Source organism: Trachypithecus francoisi, unplaced genomic scaffold (assembly GCF_009764315.1).
Source record: "Trachypithecus francoisi isolate TF-2019V2 unplaced genomic scaffold, Tfra_2.0 Lachesis_group1, whole genome shotgun sequence".
NCBI classification, from domain to species: Eukaryota; Metazoa; Chordata; class Mammalia; order Primates; family Cercopithecidae; genus Trachypithecus; species Trachypithecus francoisi.
This window is the reverse complement of record NW_022681454.1, coordinates 64,449,314-64,469,736: the sequence shown is the minus strand read 5'-3', so window position 1 is coordinate 64,469,736 and position 20,423 is coordinate 64,449,314. Positions and strand designations below refer to the sequence as shown.

The 20,423-nt window shown below is 35.2% G+C and overlaps 1 protein-coding gene across 1 annotated transcript in view; it reads left to right on the top strand.

Annotated features, from left to right (window-relative positions):
• Positions 1-2,092: 2,092 nt before the first annotated feature.
• TMPRSS11E (transmembrane serine protease 11E) overlaps positions 2,093-20,423 on the top strand; it is a 54,850-nt gene continuing 36,519 nt past the window's right edge. The window contains exons 1-2 of the mRNA XM_033214536.1: positions 2,093-2,200; positions 18,426-18,550. Coding sequence (XP_033070427.1) covers positions 2,193-2,200; positions 18,426-18,550 — 133 coding nt within the window. The 5' untranslated portion in view covers positions 2,093-2,192. The remainder of the gene's footprint in view (positions 2,201-18,425; positions 18,551-20,423) is intronic.

Sequence of the window (20,423 nt, the reverse complement as noted above, 5' to 3'; positions counted from 1 at the left end):
CCTGACTGTGCCTGTCATTGCACAGAATGGCAGAGGCAACACAGACCAACACACAAAAAGAAGAGTAACTCTTTGAAAACATTTTCTTCAAACTGTAGTTTAGGACAAAAGTATTGCAGAATAAAATTTATAGTTTTAGAAAAAACGGCAAAAAAATTCGAATGAAAGACAAACTTTTGCTTTTTCGAACTTTTGGAAGACAAAATTATGACTCAAATGTTTCATTCCTTCTTTCCTTGCCATTCAAATTTCTACTAAAGTATAAGATATATCACAAAATTTGATGACATACACTCCAATGCCCATTGAGCTGATTGAACAAAGGCCATTAATATAGCAAGGAAGATGTATTTTTAATATCTTTAGTCTGACATTCACTTATCATTTATTTACCTATGCTTAATCTCTTAATTTTCTACAAATCGTAGCTTATACTCACAGAGTTTTAAAAAAATTCATGAGAGCCCTCTCATTTTCTGCATCTACAATTCTAGGTTATACACAAACCTAAGTATACAGGTCCATAGGGCTATATAAAGAATTTATTCGAATTTGAAATTCTGATTTTGTGAAAGACAAAAACGTCTTGAGATTTTGTTAAAATAAGTCTGGTAAATCTTGGCCCAAAGTTACACTAAGAAGGAATCTGTTTTCCTTTGAAAACAAGAGTATAATCAGTATTTTCATAAAATGTGAGTATAAAATAGAATATAGTATTATTAAACCATATTAACCTTTCATTGGCAGAGATTTCACTTTGTTAAAGGCTGTATAAGAACAGCTTAATCTCATAACCCAGAAGTTTTTACTGTAATTGTTGCTTCTTTATTTTTGGCTAAATTGTAATTTTTAAATGAGTATACAAAAACCCAATACTATATATTGAATAACTTTAAGTAAATAAATATCCATGCTATTCTCAGGGTAAGTGATCTAGTGATCAGAATAAAAAGGATATATGTTGCTAGACCCTAGCATAGTATGCCCCAGCACAGAGGTTTCTTGGGTGAGTGATTCCAATTCTTGGCAGTCTGATCACACACATTATATAAATTCCAACTCCTGCATCTTGTTTAGGTGAGCTGCTGGCTAAATGGATGTGCAGTGAAATTAAACAATATTTATTCATTTTTTAAGATGATTTTTAGAATGGGTTATACCCCCTCTTTTTCTCCTCCTTTCTTTGCACCCCACCCTCTACTCATCCTTTCTATGCATATTTTTGAGAGACTGAATATGCTAGGAATAGGGTTTCAGTCTGTTAAGAATTCCCAACCTTGTGGAGTTGAGATACAATTAATAAAAAGTTCTAGTATAATGAGGTAAATATTATGACACCATGAAAGCAGAGAGAAGAAACATCTACTCTGTTTTAAGAGGATTAGGGAAGGCAATTTAGAGATTATGCCTAACACAAACACGCAGATATTTGCATAGTATGTGAGCACACATTAAAAAAAAATGTTATTTACGTCCCAGAAATAAGATAGTAGGGACTCAGTGTGAGCTGATATGTCTAGCTCCACTATAATAAAAGAAATAGAATGTCTCAAGTGTGGGTTGACATTTGCAAACTAACTACTTTTTATAGAAGAATGATGCCACATAATTTGAAAATATTAATGCTTTACTAATCTCTAATGCATTTTCAATGGCTAACATAGTTAAAAGCAAAGGGAAACTTTTATTATGTACATAATCAAATGCAAAATGTGTCAAGCTAGTTTAAAAAATATGAATGTCAGTCCTGGCTTGGCAGTTTAATAACTTTTGATTTTTGACCAATTCATTTAACTTAATTAAACCTCAGTTTATTCTCTGGAAACAAGAGAAGGTCAAGCAAGATAGTTTTAAAATTTCTTTCCAAATTTATACATCTGACTTTTCTAAAAAATCTGGTTTACACTAATACTTAAATGAAATTATCTTAAGACAATAGTTTTTAAGTTCCCACTCCTAGGAAGTGCTTATAAATTATTTTTTGCTCTTGCTCCCTGTAAAATTTGTCCTTGTTCTGCTAGTCACATATAGTCCCCACTGCACCAGCCAAGACTCGTCAGACTGGTTCTGTTGAGATCATCAGTGACTTATTTCCTCACCTCAATTCAGCCCACAAAGTCAGTGATAGAGCTGGATGCACACACTTGGATATAGACCTCAGTCTTCACAGGAGTCTTCATTGCTGGTCAGCAATGTATCGGTGAGTTCCCTTTTTCTTTCTAGAAGTCTTAAGGTAACTTTTAGTTTAAAACAGCATGAGCCACACCAAGGAATGTGTAGATCTACAATTTATTATTTTTTTAAATATAGAAACATATTTTTGAGATTTTACATAAAATTATGTCAAGAAAAAGATTTCTGTTCTTTCTGTATTAGTGTTTCCTGTCCTCTTGTGTTGTATCCCACAGTGTTTTTCTGTATACTTTTAGAAGGGTTTTACACAATGTGAAGGTACATGGTGTTTGGCAGCTGTCTTTTAGTCAGTTTGCCCATATGTTTCAAGGAAGATAGAACATATTTTTAGCTTGGGCTTTGTTTGTCTTATTGAGAAATACTTGTATTTTAGAAGGTGTACATGAAAAAAAGTCTAAAATAATGCAGATTAAAATATGTTTATTTTGTAAGTAGTTAAAAATTTAAAAATTCTAGATAGTTTGAAAGAATCAGAAACAACTGAAGAAAATAATATGACTAAATTGTTATAGCCTGATTTAAAAAATAAATCTACTGATATGCCTGGTCATAGTCAACTTCTGCAAAGATAAGTCTTGATCATTTTGAGGTTTTCTTTCAAAGTTAGAAACTAATCAGTAACAAGGTTTTCGGGTATTAGTTTTGTCTTTGAAAATAATTTTATCTTCTGGTTAAAATTTATTTCATCTGATTCACATATTGGCATATGAGTTTTTATTAGTTTTTACTTTGAGAACAGTTTGAAAATGTTAAACTGTGAAGGAAATCTGTGGTCTTCATTTAACATGGAAAAACAGGTTCTGTCATCAGTTGAAAGTTCTACATACTTGTTATTAGAAGCTTAATACTCTTCTGTACATGTCCATGAAGCAACTAAAAGCTACAGATACTAAAACTTTTGTCAGGCTTATCAAGGCTCCCTGCCTTTTGCAAGTGTTTGTTTACAACCAGTGATGGTTTTGTGTTCTATTCTCTTTTTCTCATTAACTTTACTATAGAAAACAGTGCTTCAAGAAAGCTTCCAATAAACTTAACATACTAAATAGATTCCAAACATTATCTATGGTATATGTCAGTGATTTGGAATTTGGTTATAAATGTGTAGAGGAGGTATAATGTGGGAATACTGGAGTGAATTTTTCTGAGTGTAGTCTCTAATTTGAAGCAAAAGATGTGCCTATTTTTAAAAATTCTGCTGCAGAATGAATGCAAGTGAACTCTCAAGGAAACAACCAAAAACCAAAACCAACCAACCAACAAACAAAAATAGCTTCCTGATCTGAAGATTGTATAAAAGATGAAGCACATCTATGTTTGAGTGGGTCTAGATGAGATAAAAAGTTAAGAACATGTACTAGAGCGAAAAAGGATTAAGTCTATCATTCACATTTGCTGTCGTAAATGTGCCAACAGGAGTGTTATCGAGAAAGACGGATAATTGAAATCCTAGGACATTAGTAGACAATTTCTTTTAAAGGTCATTGGTTTTAACTCAGAAAGAATGTAAGAAACAGGTGGGAAATTTTATTAAATAGCATGCTCCTTCCTTTTCAGTCAGATTTCAGATAGCCTCCTTGACTCTACCTGAACAATAATCAGGTTTTTTTTTTTCTTTTTTAGAATTTAAAGGTAGGAAAATATTTAAACTGGATAAATATTATTATTCTTGTACTTCCATTTTCTCCAAACTCTTATTTTGGACTATTCTTTGAGCATGAAGAGATCAACATGTGAATTTTATAAACACATAACAGGAAGTTAAAGAATATTTTATCAGGCATAAGTTTGTAGAAAAGAGATTTGGGAAGAGAAGAAAATATCCATTAAATATACTTATTGTTGATAGGGGTGTATGCTAACTATATTTATCAGCAACCACTGAGAAGAATTAAAAATAGGCTGAATTTATAGGCATCAACATCCACCCATATTGAGATGGATCAAGGTGAAATGAGTAATATTCAAATGAGGCAAAATGGACAACTTTTTTACTTAATAGGGTAAGCACTGTCTCTCAAAGTCTGGTCCATAGAGTCCTGCATTACAGTGCTTATTAAAAATAGGAAAGTCCAACTCTCGTCCCAGAAATTCTAATGAATCTCTGGTTGAGACATGGAAATCATATTTAAAACAGTCACACAATGTAATTCTTATTTACCCTAAAGTTTGACAAGCACTAATAGTATAAAGACATAGAAAAAGAAAAAGAAACCTGTAAGCCTGAAAGAAATTACACCATACATGAAATAGGCCAGTTGTTAAAAGTAGTTATTTGTGTTATTTAAATTGGTGTAATTACTTCTTAATGGGAGGTGCTTTCTCCCAGTCACCTTTCCCTTCAAAGGAGACGAGTACTTATTTATGCAATATGGTGATGATTAAGAAAGAGAGGATACTCTATGTTGAATAGGAGTGGTGAGAGAGGGCATCCCTGTCTTGTGCCAGTTTTCAAAGGGAATTTTTCCAGTTTTTGCCCATTCAGTATGATATTAGCTGTGGGTTTGTCATAAATAGCTCTTATTATTTTGAGATACGTTCCATCAATACCAAATTTATTGAGTGTTTTTAGCATAAAGGGCTTTACATTTTGGCATGTTTTTGCAATGGCTGGTACCGGTTGTTCCTTTCCATGTTTAGGGAAGTTCTGGCTAGGGCAATCAGGCAAGAGAAAGAAATCAAGGGTATCCAGTTAGGAAAAGAAGAAGTAAAATTGTCCCTGTTTGCAGATGACATGATTGTATATTTAGAAAACCCCATTGTCTCAGCCCAAAATCTCCTTAAGCTGATAAGCAACTTCAGCAAAGTCTCAGGATACAAAATTAATGTGCAAAAATCACAAGCATTCTTACACACCAGTAACAGACAAGCAGAGAGCCAAATCAGGAATGAACTTCCATTCACAATTGCTTCAAAGAGAATAAAATACCTAGGAATCCAGCTTACAAGGGATGTAAAGGACCTCTTCAAGGAGAACTACAAACCACTGCTCAGTGAAATCAAAGAGGACACAAACAAATGGAAGAACATACCATGCTCATGGATAGGAAGAATCAATATCGTGAAAATGGCCATACTGCCCAAGGTGATTTATAGATTCAATGCCATCCCCATCAAGCTACCAATGACTTTCTTCACAGAATTGGAAAAAACGGCTTTAAAGTTCATATGGAACCAAAAAAGAGCCCGCATTGCCAAGACAATCCTAAGTCAAAAGGACAAAGCTGGAGGCGTCACGCTACCTGACTTCAAACTATACTACAAGGCTACAGTAACCAAAACAGCATGGTACTGGTACCACAACAGAGATATAGACCAATGGAACAGAACAGAGTCCTCAGAAATAATACCACACATCTACAGCCATCTGATCTTTGACAAACCTGAGAGAAACAAGAAATGGGGAAAGGATTCCCTATTTAATAAATGGTGCTGGGAAAATTGGCTAGCCATAAGTAGAAAGCTGAAACTGGATCCTTTCCTTACCCCTTATACGAAAATTAATTCAAGATGGATTAGAGACTTAAATGTTAGACCTAACACCATAAAAACCCTAGAAGAAAATCTAGGTAGTACCATTCAGGACATAGGCATGGGCAAGGACTTCATGTCTAAAACACCAAAAGCAATGGCAGCAAAAGCAAAAATTGACACATGGGATCTAATTAAACTAAAGAGCTTTTGCACAGCTAAAGAAACTACCATCAGAGTGAACAGGCAACCTACAGAATGGGAGAAAATTTTTGCAACCTACTCATCTGACAAAGGGCTAATATCCAGAATCTACAAAGAACTCAAACAAATATACAAGAAAAAAACAAACAACCCCATCAAAAAGTGGGGAAAGGATATGAACAGACATTTCTCAAAAGAAGACATCCATACAGCCAACAGACACATGAAAAAATGCTCATCATCACTCGCCATCAGAGAAATGCAAATCAAAACCACAATGAGATACCATCTCACACCAGTTAGAATGGCAATCATTAAGAAGTCAGGAAACAACAGGTGTTGGAGAGGATGTGGAGAAATAGGAACACTTTTACACTGTTGGTGGGATTGTAAACTAGTTCAACCATTATGGAAAACAGTATGGCGATTCCTCAAGGATCTAGAACTAGATGTACCATATGACCCAGCCATCCCACTACTGGGTATATACCCAAAGGATTATAAATTACTCTACTACAAAGACACATGCACACGTATGTTTATTGCGGCACTATTCACAATAGCAAAGACTTGGAATCAACCCAAATGTCCATCTGTGACAGACTGGATTAAGAAAATGTGGCACATATACACCATGGAATACTATGCAGCCATAAAAAAGGATGAGTTTGCGTCCTTTGTAGGGACATGGATGCAGCTGGAAACCATCATTCTTAGCAAACTATCACAAGAACAGAAAACCAAACACCGCATGTTCTCACTCATAGGTGGGAACTGAACAATGAGATCACTTGGACTCGGGAAGGGGAACATCACACACTGGGGCCTATGATGGGGAGTGGGGAGGAGGGAGGGATTGCATTGGGGAGTTATACATGATATAAACGTCATGCACATGTACCCTAGAACTTAAAGTATAATAAAAATAAATAAATAAATAAATAAATAATCTGAAAGTTAAAAAAAAAAAAAGAAAGAGAGGATACTTTCAGGAAGGATGGGAAACTGAGTGGGGAGAACATAGACATTTTGGTTAGTTTGTGTCTGATAAGGAGGATGACTATTTGGATCATAAAAATCTGTTTGTTTACAGGAAAAATCTTGGTATAAAATTAATCTAGCAGTGTCATCCTGTGACATTAGTCAATAGGGATACTGAAGGGACACTCCTTTGAGGCCTAGGCCCAGAGTTGCTATATGATTGTGCTATGAGTATTTAACATGTGCTCATACTTCTCCTTCAACTAGAATCAGCCCTGATCTATATAACAAATTCTAGTAAGTTCTCATTGCATACTAAGTCCTGTGTGGAAGAAAATTATCTATTGAGCACCTGATATATATTGTATATTTTATAAAATGCGATTTCATTAAATTTTGGTAATCTTTTGAGAAGTGGTTATTTCTTTCATTCCTTTTAAAAGATGAAGTACGTGCGATTGTCTAGGCTGTTAGTAAGTAACCTTGATCTTTCTGATTTTAAAATCTGTACTTTTTCCCTATAACATATTGTCTACCATGTGTAGGAAGCTAAAAGTAGAATCTTTGGAAAGTTTACAGAGAAAATAGATGGCAACAGAGGAATAGAAAATAAACCCACACATATCCACACATGGAGAAAATGTTGGTGCATAGATTTAAAAAACCAGAAGATGTAAAGACTAATATGAAATCATGCACATTTATGCTGAGGGAAGAAGTGTGGAGGTATAATTTTACTTTCATTTGTAAGTTTTAAAAACATTTTTAAAAATGTGCTGCCTGCCCTTAGACAACCGACTTTGTATTTAAACTAAATAAGGAGTGACCTAAGTTTTCTGCACTGTTTCAAAGGTGATCAGAGTACAGCAGTTTAACTACATCATCCCTGTTTTCTAAAAAGGATTACATTTGCTATATTGTGAAAATCATGTTTATCTTAGAGCAACATTTCATAGAACTAATTCACTGGTCTGCAGTAGCTGGATCTTTCTTATTCTGTCATTGTTTTCTGCTTTCCTCCAAAATATGTCATTGCTTCAACATAAAGAGAAAATAGAAACAATTCAGAAAAATATGAAAAATAGCAGTATCATGTGTTTCCGTATTAGCACTGAGATTAATAAGCATGCCTGATGGTTTTAGTGCTTGTGAATGAGGTAGATTGAACAGTCGTGAATCAGGTCTTCTGCAAGGGTAGGAGGTGAAATGGATTCTCTGGCTTGTTTTATGGCTCTATGAGGGTTAGAGTTTAGAAAAACTGCACAGAGAAGTTCTTCAAGTGCACTCCTTTGGATCTGCTCTCATTGAAGATAATAGATAAGAATTGTGAAGAATACTTTCACATTTTCAGGTTTTAAAAGGTTTTCAATGACTGGACTTGAGAGAAGGAAGGTTTTAAGAGGCTGAGAAAGAAAAATGGGCTGCAGAAACACCAAGTCATGCCAGAACCTGTAAGCCCAACCTTCTTCTCCCGGGTACACACATGGCCTGTGTGGTTGGGCAATTCCTGATATTTTTAGAATTGTAATTCTAAGATGATAGAACTAATCTTAGGGGGATCCAAAGTACCATACAGGCATATTTAAATTATATCTTGCAACCTTTCATCTGAAGATGTCAGATGATATCTCTGTTTTGAAACTGCAAAAGCACACACAGAGAGATTTAGCACTTTTTTAAAAGTTGAACTGTGAGTCAGTGCAGGACAAAATAATAATTGCTATCTTTAGTTTCACATGTACTATCTGCCAACTACTGTCCTAAAACATCATATGCATTTAAACTTTATGTCAACCTATGGTTATATTATTATACTCATTTTACAGATGAGAAAAATGAGACTGAGACAGGTAATTTTTTTTTTGCCCAGGGGTAATAATAAAAGGCAGAACTGATAGTTAACCTGGGTCTATCTGACTTCAAAGCCTATCTCTTAATCACAATGCTATACCACCCTCACAATGCCTCCATCTGCCTAAGTGATTCTTTTACTTTTTTGATTTAACTGACGTACTGTCTTAAAAGATGAATAATTTACATTTTCAAGAAACATTGTTATGGATGATCTTTGAAGCAGACCTCTAAGGCCAGTGAATAGGAAGCATTGCTGTATGCATTCTCTAAAGGAAGGGAATAAAATGCTCAAAGATGAGATAATTTGCATGGTGGCCACAGGAATGAACGAGTCAGTCAAGACAGAGATAGAGTCTGTCCTCCCACTTCACCTGTATACTTATGTCAATACAATCAAATAGAAGAGTTAAATTAACACTGGTGACTACATGACCCAAGACATATTATTGTTATTTTTATTACTATTACCATTTAAGCTTGTATGAAAATATATGGCCCATTTAAAATTAGTTACTTCACATTAAATCTTGTCAGGTCACTGTTAGTAAAATTTAGGGAGGATGCATATAGTAAAAATAAAAATATTATTTGACATAAATATGCTACATATTTAATTTCAACATATGTTTTCTCATTTGGTACTTAAAACCCCGAGAATCAGATAATTTTAATATTACCATGACTTTACAGCTAGGGAAACCAAAAATTAGGAAGACTGAGACTTCCAAATCTCTGCGTAAGTGACTGGTAGAGCTGGAATCTGAGCACATCTGTTCTCACATCAGCCCTGTTCTTTCTAGCCCTGGCTTCTGCCAGGTCATGATTCTGGGATCAGAAGTGCTTCCTTGGTGAAACGCAGATAACTTACCTTGGCTTTCAAAAAATTACTTTATTTTAGGGTTTCAATTTTCCTAATTAAGAAAATACCAAAGATAATAAATGAACACTTTAAAAATATTTCAAACTAATCTTTTAATTATATAGTACATTCAAGTCATTATTAGGCATTTGGGGATACATTATTTGATTCAACAATAAAGCTACATTTAACCTTTTAAAAACAGGGTAATGAATTCTTGTACTAAACTGTAGGACAATTGGCAGCTGCCTGACTCAAATCTCTGCACTGGATAGGTTTGAAGATGAATGCTTTTTAAAATTTTCTTTACTAGTTGAATCCCTTTTTGCCCTGGAAGCTTAATGCAGACCCTTGATGTTTGGAGCAGAATTGCTGTGGGTAGAGTGGGATAGAGGCTAGAAGCTTCCTCTACCTTTCCGTCTTTTATTCCCTTAGGCATATGTGAGGCATCTGGGTGGATTTTTCAACCCACCTTAAAACTAATTTTTCATTACGAAAGAGGAAATAATGGCAATGGCCAACTTTTGTAGTGTATTTACTGTGTGCCTGGCATGGTGTCATCTGCCTTGTGTTACTTTATTTAATCTTCAGAAGAATCTTCTGAGTTAGGTCCTATCAGTATCTCCATTTGTGAGTGGGGAAATGTAGACTTAGAGAGGGTGAGTAACTTTCCTAGAGTCACCTAGCTAGTAAGAGGCAGTTAGGACTAACCCCAAGCTGTTTGATGCCTAAGCGCAAGTCTTTATCCACTAACAAGAAAATGGGAGTCATTTGCTTAAAGTCACAGAGCTTGTTACAAGGAGGCTCTTGACCAGAACCTTGATCTTCTGGTATATTAGTGTTATAATTATTAATTGTATCTCAAAATTATACTGCTAGAGAAAATTAAGTTAACATAGTTTACCATCTTTCACATATGCAGAATTTGCCAGAGAATTAGTAAATATGTGTCTTCAGTTAATCTTTTTCCCAAAAATCATTATGTGAAAATGGCAATTTACCTTGATTGCAACAATCTGTTTTTCATATTATAATAGTATCAGATTTAGTTATGAGTGACAGGAAACCCAGAGTAACAGGGGATTACATAAGATGGAATTTTATTCTGTTTAATGTGAAACAATTCTGGAGGTAGGCAGGTAAGAGCTAATAGGGAGGTTCACAAATAATTGGGAATTTAGGCTCCTATTATTATGCTGTCTACCAGCTTGATTATGTGTCTTCCAAATCCTGGTCTACTGTGGCAATCTGTGCTTCAACTAGCACGTATGTATTCTAACTATGAAATGCATATTAGGATTCTAGTCAACAAAGTAGATACTCTATTGGAAAGAAAGTATTCGTATGCTGACTCTTATGGAAAAAGGGCACTATTTGATTTTTCTGGTGGCTGTGTGCCTAACCAAAGATCAAGGTTTCTGTTATAGGAAAAAAAGAATAAATATTTGGGATAGGTGTCTAGGAGTTTCTAGTATGGCTGTATTAAGTTTGAATTGTAAGAGGTATAGCCTATTGTGATGAACATAGATAGGCTGGTGGATATATAGTTCTGAAGTGTAGGCAACTGAGTTGAGCTGCAGTTATAGATTTGGTAGTCATCACTATATAGATATGAATTAAACCCATGGACATTGGTAACTAAAAGTATTTGTTCTTTTGGGTAAAATAATGCTTTTCTTATAATTTTTATGGCATTAATTTGTACAGAAATCCCACTTTATTCTAATATGAATCTGAGCTTATTTCACTATGTTATTATTAAATGCCAATATATTAGAACATAATTGTTAAAGTGAGTATATAATAAAAAATTTCATAAATTTTATGTACCATCCAAAAATTAGAACTGAATTCTTACATGTATTTTAGGTCAGTAACTGGGGCAGAAAATTCTTTAATGAAGAAAACTCACTTTTCATTTTGGAAGAATTATTTAAACATTGACAGGGTCTATACATTTTTCAATTTCTCTTCATTGCTGAATTAATTCAGAATTATGTTACGTGTAGAAATTTCTAGATTGTCTAAATAATTGTTGGCGTATGGTTTACAGTGCTTTCTAAAGAAACAGCAAACCGGGGGACACAACAGGGTGTTAGCATGTGGCCCAACTGTCACATTCAGGCACATTTTAATCAGGGTCTAGAGATTTTAAAAAATTGGTGTTTAATAGTTATACATATTTTGGGGGTATCTGTGGTATTTTGATGCTTGTATGCAATGTGTAATGATCAAATCAAGGTAACTGGGATGTCTATCACCTGAAACATTTATTTTTTCTTGTGTTGGAAATATTACAGTTCTCTTCTAGCTATTTTGAAATACACAACAAGTTATTGTTAACTAAGATTTCCCTACTGTACTGAATAGTAGAACTTATTCCTTCTATCTATACTTTTGTACTCCTTAACCAACTTCTCAATGCAAGTAGTAAAGTATGATTTTCAAAGTCTGGCTTTCTCAGCTATGGTACTTAGATCGTTTCAAATAACTTGTAGTCTCTAGTTTGACTGCAGATTATTTCACACTATCTGACATTGTAGTCAACAGAAAAATGAGGCATTTGAAAAATTACCTGAAGTCTGATTGTTTAATAAATGCTGAATTTTAATTAGGATATTTAACATTTTTATGTTATGTGAGGCATGGAACAATAGCTTGGAAGGAAATTGAAGAACATTTAGATCAATTTAAATTTCCACTGATTTTTTTCACATGTGAAGAAAAGGAGAGCACTCAACATCATAAAAGTTGGGGTTCAGGGGACGCTGGAACTCGTGTGATGTGGAATATGCTCTCAGATTTCTCATCTGTTTGAATTAACACTAAGATATAGGTTACTGGTTTTCCAGTTTAGAGCTACTTCCATTGAATCATGCAAACTTTCTGGAGTCATCCAGACAATGTCAAGAGGAAGATTTGGTAGGAAGACAGCTAAAATTTAAAAAATTCTGAAAGTCTCAAGCTATTAGCAGCCACAAGAGTGTCTCTAGCTCAGGTTCCTCAATCATTTTTCTTCTGATACACTTGCCATGATATCACCACACTGTTTGCTAATTCTTGTTTTTCTTTCACACTTTGAAGTGCGTAGAATTCTCTAGGATTGGCTGCAATGGCATCCCTCATTAACTTTGCTGTGGGATATTGTTGTGTATAAAGTTGCTGACTCAGATAATGCCAATTTATTATCTTGAACTAAAAAGAGTTTGAGGAAAGAAAGCATATATATTAATAGAATTCAAACTTCAGTAGCTTAGTTTAAGTCTATAAACCCATAACTAATTACTTAATAATATCTTTAATATTTTGCAACCCACCTATCTGTATGTAGTTACAAACTTCTAGAGATCAGGTCAGGTGTCAACTTAAATCAGTTTGTAGTCACCTGTGCTGTACCATATTTAGTTGGGAACTTAATAAAGACCTTGATGACAACCACAGTGGAGGTCACAGACAGTCCTTACTGTTTAGTTGCCACTAATATTTATGTAGTACACCTATCTAACAAAGTCTGTTGATATCATATGCAATCTTCACAACCTCCTTTTAAAGGCAGGGGAAAGATACTGTCACTTAAGTTTCATGGTTGGTTAAACAGAAATAGTTAAACTTTGGGTTTTGTAACTTCTCTATGAGAACTAGGCATAATTATAATGGTAGGGAATGCAAACATTGCAATTCAGCCCAAGGGCCTGGCTGATGCTATTAGATACTTATAGATGTGTTTTATCTATCACTGGATAGGACAGAAATATGTTATTTGTAATTTTATATGGTGTAATTTGCTTGTATTTCTTCTTTAGAAAAACAGCAATGAAATATACAATCCATGCACATATGTATACAAATTCTATTTTATTTCTACTGTGGATATTTTTATAGTCTTGTTCTAGAAAGTGTGAGAAGGATTAATGATGTCACTAATGCTTGCTGGTATGGGTTTTTCACAATGTAAAACACATCTCAAATACTTTTATTGATAGGATAAGCAGGTACAATCCTATGAGCTAAGCTACAGTCAAATATGTAACATATGCCAAAACAGATACATAGACCAATGGAACAGAACAGAGGCCTCCGAAATAATGCCACACATCTACAACCATCTGATCTTTGACAAACCTGATAAAAACAAGCAATGAGGAAAGGATTCCCTATTTAATAAATTGTGTTGAGAAAACCGGCTAGTCACATGCAGAAAACTGAAAGTGGACCTCTTCCTTATACCTTATACAAAAATTAACTCAAGATGGATTAAACTTAAATGTAAGACCTAAAACCATAAAAACTCTAGAAGAAAACCTAGGCAATACCATTCACGACATAGGCATGGGCAAAGACTTCTTGACTAAAACACCAAAAGCGATGGAAACAAAATTCAAAATTGGCAAACGGGATCTAATTAAACTAAAGAGCCTCTGCACAACAACAACAAAAAACTATCATCAGAGTGAACAGGCAACCTACAGAATGGGAGAAAATTTTTGCAATCTATTTATCTGACAAAGCGCTAATATGCAGAATCTACAAAGAACTTACATTTACAAGAAAAAAAAATCCCATAGAAAAGTAGGCAAAGGATATGAACAGATGCTTCTCAAAAGAAGACATTTATGCAGCCAACAAACATATGAAAAAAAGGTCATCATCACTGATCATTAAATAAATGCAAATCAAAAGCACAATGAGATACCATCTCATGCCAGTGAGAATGGCGATCATTAAAAAGTCAGGAAACAACAAATGCTGGAAAGGATGTGGAGAAATAGGAATGCTTTTACACTGTTGGTGGGAGTGTAAATTAGTTCAACCATTGTGGAAGACAGTGTGGCGATTCCTCAAGGATCTAAAACCAGAAATACCATTTGACCCAGCGATCCCATTATGGATATATACCCAAAGGATTATAAATCATGCTACTATAAAGACACATGCACATGTATGTTTATTGCGGCACTGTTCACAATAGCAAATACATGGAACCAACCCAGACACCCATCTATGATGTCTGTTATATACATCTCCTTTCTTTTTCAATGATAGACTGGATAAAGAAAGCATGGCACATGTATACCATGGAAAACTATGCAGCCATAAAATGGATGAGTTCATGTCTTTTTCAGGGACATGGATGAAGCTGGAAACCATCATTCTCAGCAAACTAACACAAGAACAGAAAACCAAACACCGCATGTTCTCACTCATAAGTGGGAGTTAAACAATGAGAACACATGGACACAGGGAGGGAGACATCACACACTGGGGCCCGTCAGTGGGTGGGGGACTAGTGGAAGGATAGCATTAGGAGAAATACCTAATGTAGACGACGAGTTGATGGGTGCAGCAATCCCCCATAGCACGTGCATATCTATGTAACAAACCTGTACGTTCTGCACATGTACCTCAGCTCTTAAAGTATAATTTCGACTTTTGTAAAAAAGACCCACTCTTGATTGATGGTATTGCTGTGAAGAGACTTGTTCTGGTAAATTTTTCTTTGAAACATTGAGCCTGACTTGTCATTTTCCAGTGCTTGCCATTAGCTTTATTTGCATTAGTACCTTTTTCCCCTTGTCTTTTTGCTGTTGCTGCTGCTTTTCCTTTTTAGCACTATTCTAAAAATGACACGTTAATAAGTGAAAATAATAATGCAGATCTAAACATATTGCTTGTTTTCTGGCAATTTGGGGCTAAAAAAGCATAAGCATATTTTAACTGTTATATTCACTTGACTTGTCACTAATTATATTTGTCCCCAGATTGAAAAGAAAATCATATAAAGAAAGCAATTTTATATTACTAAAGCTATTAGAATTCAATCAGTCTATCTGAAGGTGATTTTACATGAATAGGTGCACATAAGTTTTGATAGATGAAAATAATGACTGGAAAAGTGTTTATGTATGTTCAGGAGGAGGTTAATTATACAAATGTCTGTTGATATGTAAAATAAATTTATTCCTTCACTTTACTATTTTTTTGAGCACATTTTCTTTCACATGTAATTTGGAGGAATTCAGTATTGAATCACTTACTGAGAAAATAAAAAAGTAAGAAAGAAATAGGGTCAATTATATCTCAAAAAAGCTAAACAAATATGGTGAATCAGTTTGAAAAACAATGCTATACAGACTGGGAAAAGAACAAATAAAGTTTCAAATGACAAACATCTTAGTAATGTGGCCATTACCACTATTACTAATAATTAAAATAATGATGATAATAATTATCATCCTTGTTATTTGTACAATGATTTTTCCACTTGGGAGCTCAAAGTACCATACTGCCTTATCATTTTTATCCCTACCTAGCTCATTAGGTCAGGAGGAGTCTGGACTTATTATCCTTGTTTTTCATATGGAGAAATTAAGACAGATAATTGAATCTGTGGGTACAAGACTATATAATAAATGAGTTGGTGGCAGGACTCAGAAATATAATCTCTTAATTGTTTATTCAAAGTATTTTTGACCAGATTCTCTTTTTTCTTTGTCCCATGTTATCCCTTTCGTCTTCTTCTAGCCACCCAGGAGAGCATGTCACTAAAATAGTCGTGAATAATGTGGGAAGGTGGGGGTCAGAAAAGGAATCACAGTGGTACCTTGGACACTGCAGTGATGTGAATTCCATGAAAATACATATGTAATCTTCCTTATTTTTTTTTCATATTTTAAGAATGTCCTATGTCTCTCTCTCACTTTCTTTTAATTTGAAAGTCAAAATGTTTGTTCTTAAAAAATCCACCATAAAACAAACAAAACCACGAATTAAAATTAAAGTTTCTCACTTATTTGTTATTCTGCTTCTTACTGAAAAAAAAAATTGTTGTGTCTTCTGTATATTTTGTTATGCACAGATATATATATATATATATATAGTTTTATTATTTAGAAAAACTGAGACATGGAATGCATATGGTTCTATAACTTTTTTAAATTAAAACTTATCATTAACCTTTTTAATGTTAATATATGAAACCTACCTCATCAATAGAATGGCTGCATTGTTTACATTTTTATCTTGATTAAAACTTACTGTAGAACAAATAGAAAGTATCTAATATTTCACAATTCTACATAGCAATCATGTATTTTTGATAATTTCATGTTTTCTACACAAATTCATATTCTTCATCTGACATGTTTTGATATTAGTTGAGAAACCTCTGCCCGTATTCCCCTCAACAGTTTTGCTTATGTCTGTTATACTCATCTCCTTTTTTCTGCAACAGATGAATAGCAAGCATTCAGGGATGAAGGAATAGGAGTCAGTTTTGGGGGTTTCTTAGGCACAGTTGCACATAAAAAGTAATCTCATTGTGGAGAAGTCTTTTTATATTGCAGAAATTGTCATTCTAGGAACAGGTGTTTGGAATTCTACTCAAGGGAAAACTGGAGATGGGAAAGGTTGGGGAGAGTAAGATAAAGCTTGGTTACAGACCCATGGAAAAATCACAGGAACAAGGCGGGAGAACAAGCAGAGTCCCTGGAGCCTTCCACCACATCTCAGTGCCTTCCCCAGGGACAGGATTGTGTAGTGATGATAATACCACTGAGTTCTGTGCCAATGCTTTTTATTTTGTGCCCAGCCAGAGCCAGGATGTAATGATGGTGTGACAGGGGCCAACATGATAATATCATCACTTCCTGATCCTATATCATCAGGAAACATAGTGTTCTTGATTTCTGTAAACAAAGAGTATTTATTGTGAAATGCTTTGCTGTTTACACATTCATGATCTAATTCTAGGTCCCAAAGCACTTTAGACGGAATGGTTATGCTGCTCCTTACTGATATATGGAGAAATTGAGCTCAGAGTTTAAATGATTTGTCCAAGTCACAGATCTGTTAATGAAAGGGCTGCACTTAGAATTCTCCTTATTCTGATTCAACACCCAGTACTCCTTCAGGAGAATACCATGTTTTCCTCAAGTCCTCATATAGCAGACAGCGCTCTAGAAAAAAAACAAAAAGTATAGCATATACTGGCATGGTAAATGCCTCAAGAAATCTAAAATAGCAGTATCATATTCAAACTCCTTAGTTATCTCTGACTTATTATTTCACATTTCTGGTTTTAGAGTTTGCTTACCAAATATTATAACCCAATGGGACAATTTTACCAATCAAACAAACATCATGTGGATCAGTGTTTTCCAGTTACACGTATTTTTGAAGGCAGAACAAATAGAAGAAGTTGAGGGAACCTCAAGCAAAAAGAATTTCCTGTAGCATCATTAAAGCTTAGAGGTAAATATTAGCTCAAAACCTCAGGTTCTTTAGGAAGGGGCCTCTGGTTGTCTCTTCTAGATATCCTCAAAGTTCGGTTTGGAAATAGATCGGAAAATTAGAAGCATAGAATTAGCAACTCTATCTGAAACCTGGTATGCTTCAAGCTGTAACATACTTAAAAAGGATATTTAAGATTCTAAAGTGCTAGAGAAAAGGCTTAAAATATTTTTGTAGCTCCTGCAGTGTCTAACTCTATATCAAGTGCGTGGCTGGCTCAACAAGTGATAGCTAACATTTAATATTGCACTTTCTACATGTCAGGCATTGTTACAAGCACTTTATATATAGTACTTCATTTAATTCTCACAATAATCATATGAAATAGGTACTATCATTATCATCTTCCTTTTATGGATGAAGAAACTGAAGCACAGAAAAGTCAAACTACTTGCCTAACAACAGGAGTCAGAGTCAGGATTGGCTTCAGCAGCCTGGAACCAGGGTGTGCTCTAAACCCAGATAGTACACGACCCTCCAAATGAATGTCCTTTATTCCACAAAAATATCTGTTTTGTCTAAGGAGTGGATGTGTTGCATGCTCTGAAATAATCTATCTATTTACTTTCTTCCTTAGGCCGGATGTGGTGAGGGCTAGGAAAAGAGTTTGTTGGGAGCCCTGGGTTATCGGCCTCGTCATCTTCATATCCCTGATCGTCCTGGCAGTGTGCATTGGACTCACTGTTCATTATGTGAGATACAGTAAGTATAAGCTGCCTTGGCATCATGTAATTTACCCCAAATATTTCCTCATACCTTGCTGTTTTGATTTGCCTCAGGCTTATTCATTCATTACTAAGATTCATTTGCATAACCTGTACAAAGGAATCTTTACCTGCTTTGTCTCTTATTTAGTGCTCATAAGTCAAGGAGGATTATTTTTTCTATCTTTGATGTGTGATGCTTTCTGCTGGGAACAGCATGCTCATTTGCATCTTCTTTAATAAGCAATAAGTGAATATTTATCAAGGGAAAACTACAGCATAGCTAGAACCAATGTCTTGAGTTGTTTGAGGTCACAGGGCAAGCACTTTGATTTAAAATAATTCTGACCGGGTGCAGCGGCTCACACCTGTAATCCCAGCACTTTGGGAGGCTGAGGCGAGTGGATCACTTGAGGTCAGGAGTTTGAGGTCAGGCTGGCCAACATGGTGAAACCCTGTCTCTACTAAAAAAAAGGAAAAAATGCAATCATTAAAAAGTCAGGAAACAACAGGTGCTGGAGAGGATGTGGAGAAATAGGAACACTTTTACACTGTTGGTGGGATTGTAAACTAGTTCAACCATTATGGAAAACAGTATGGTGATTCCTCAAGGATCTAGAACTAGATGTACCATATTACCCAGCCATCCCACTACTGGGTATATACCCAAGGATTATAAATCATGCTGCTATAAAGACACATGCACACGTATGTTTATTGCGGCACTATTCACAATAGCAAAGACTTGGAATCAACCCAAATGTCCGTCTATGATAGACTGGATTAAGAAAATGTGGCACATATACACCATGGAATATTATGCAGCCATAAAAAAGGATGAGTTTGCGTCCTTTGTAGGGACATGGATGCAGCTGGAAACCATCATTCTTAGCAAACTGTCACAAGAACAGAAAACCAAACACCGCATGTTCTCACTCATAGGTGGGAACTGAACAATGACGTCACTTGGACTCGGGAAGTGGAACATCACACATCGGGACCTATCATGGGGAGGGGAGAGGGGGGAGGGATTGCATTGGGAGTTATACCGGATATAAATGACGAATTGATGAGTGCTGACGAGTTGATGGGTGCAGCACACCAACATGGCACAAGTATACATATGTAACAAACCTGCACATTATGCACATGTACCCTAGAACTGAAAGTATAATAAAAAAAAAAAAAAAGAAAGAAAGAAAGAAAAAAAAAAGCCAGATATGATGGTGTACACCTGTAGTCCCAGCTCCTAGGGGGGCTGAGGCAGGAGAATCACTTGAATCCAGTAGGCGGAGGTTTCAGTGAGCCGAGATCATGCTACTGCACTCCAGCCTTGGCAACAGAGAAAGACTTGGTCTCAAAAAGAAAAAAAAAAAAAAAAATCCAACTCGTTGAAGTCCTGACATGCCAATAAATCAATGACACAATCTGGAGTCATAAAAAAGTAGGCTCTATTCTGTAGCAGGAAGTTAGAAAAATAGTCATAGTGATGTATTGTTGAATAAGTGCCTATTTCTGTTATTAAAATCTCATCTTAGGATATATTGTAGGTGATTAAAGAGGATAGAGTATGCTGAGAAAGCTCATTATAAAGAAGTTCACCCTGCGGTTATCAGGTACCTCATCGCTAGATGAACTGTTAGTTGCTATGTTATTAGAAAGGTCTCCAGGGTACTTCAGAACTGTTCTCCAGGATGTAACAACCCTTCTGAAGTTTCCTCCTACTTTGCTTCGGGTTTTAATTACTTGACTTAACCGTGACCTGTTAGTTTAATATCTCCTTCTGTTACTAGATTATACTTGATGTTCAAGGCACCGTAACCATAGAAGCTAATCACTTGATTCTAATTTAATTGGGACCTTGTTGAAGT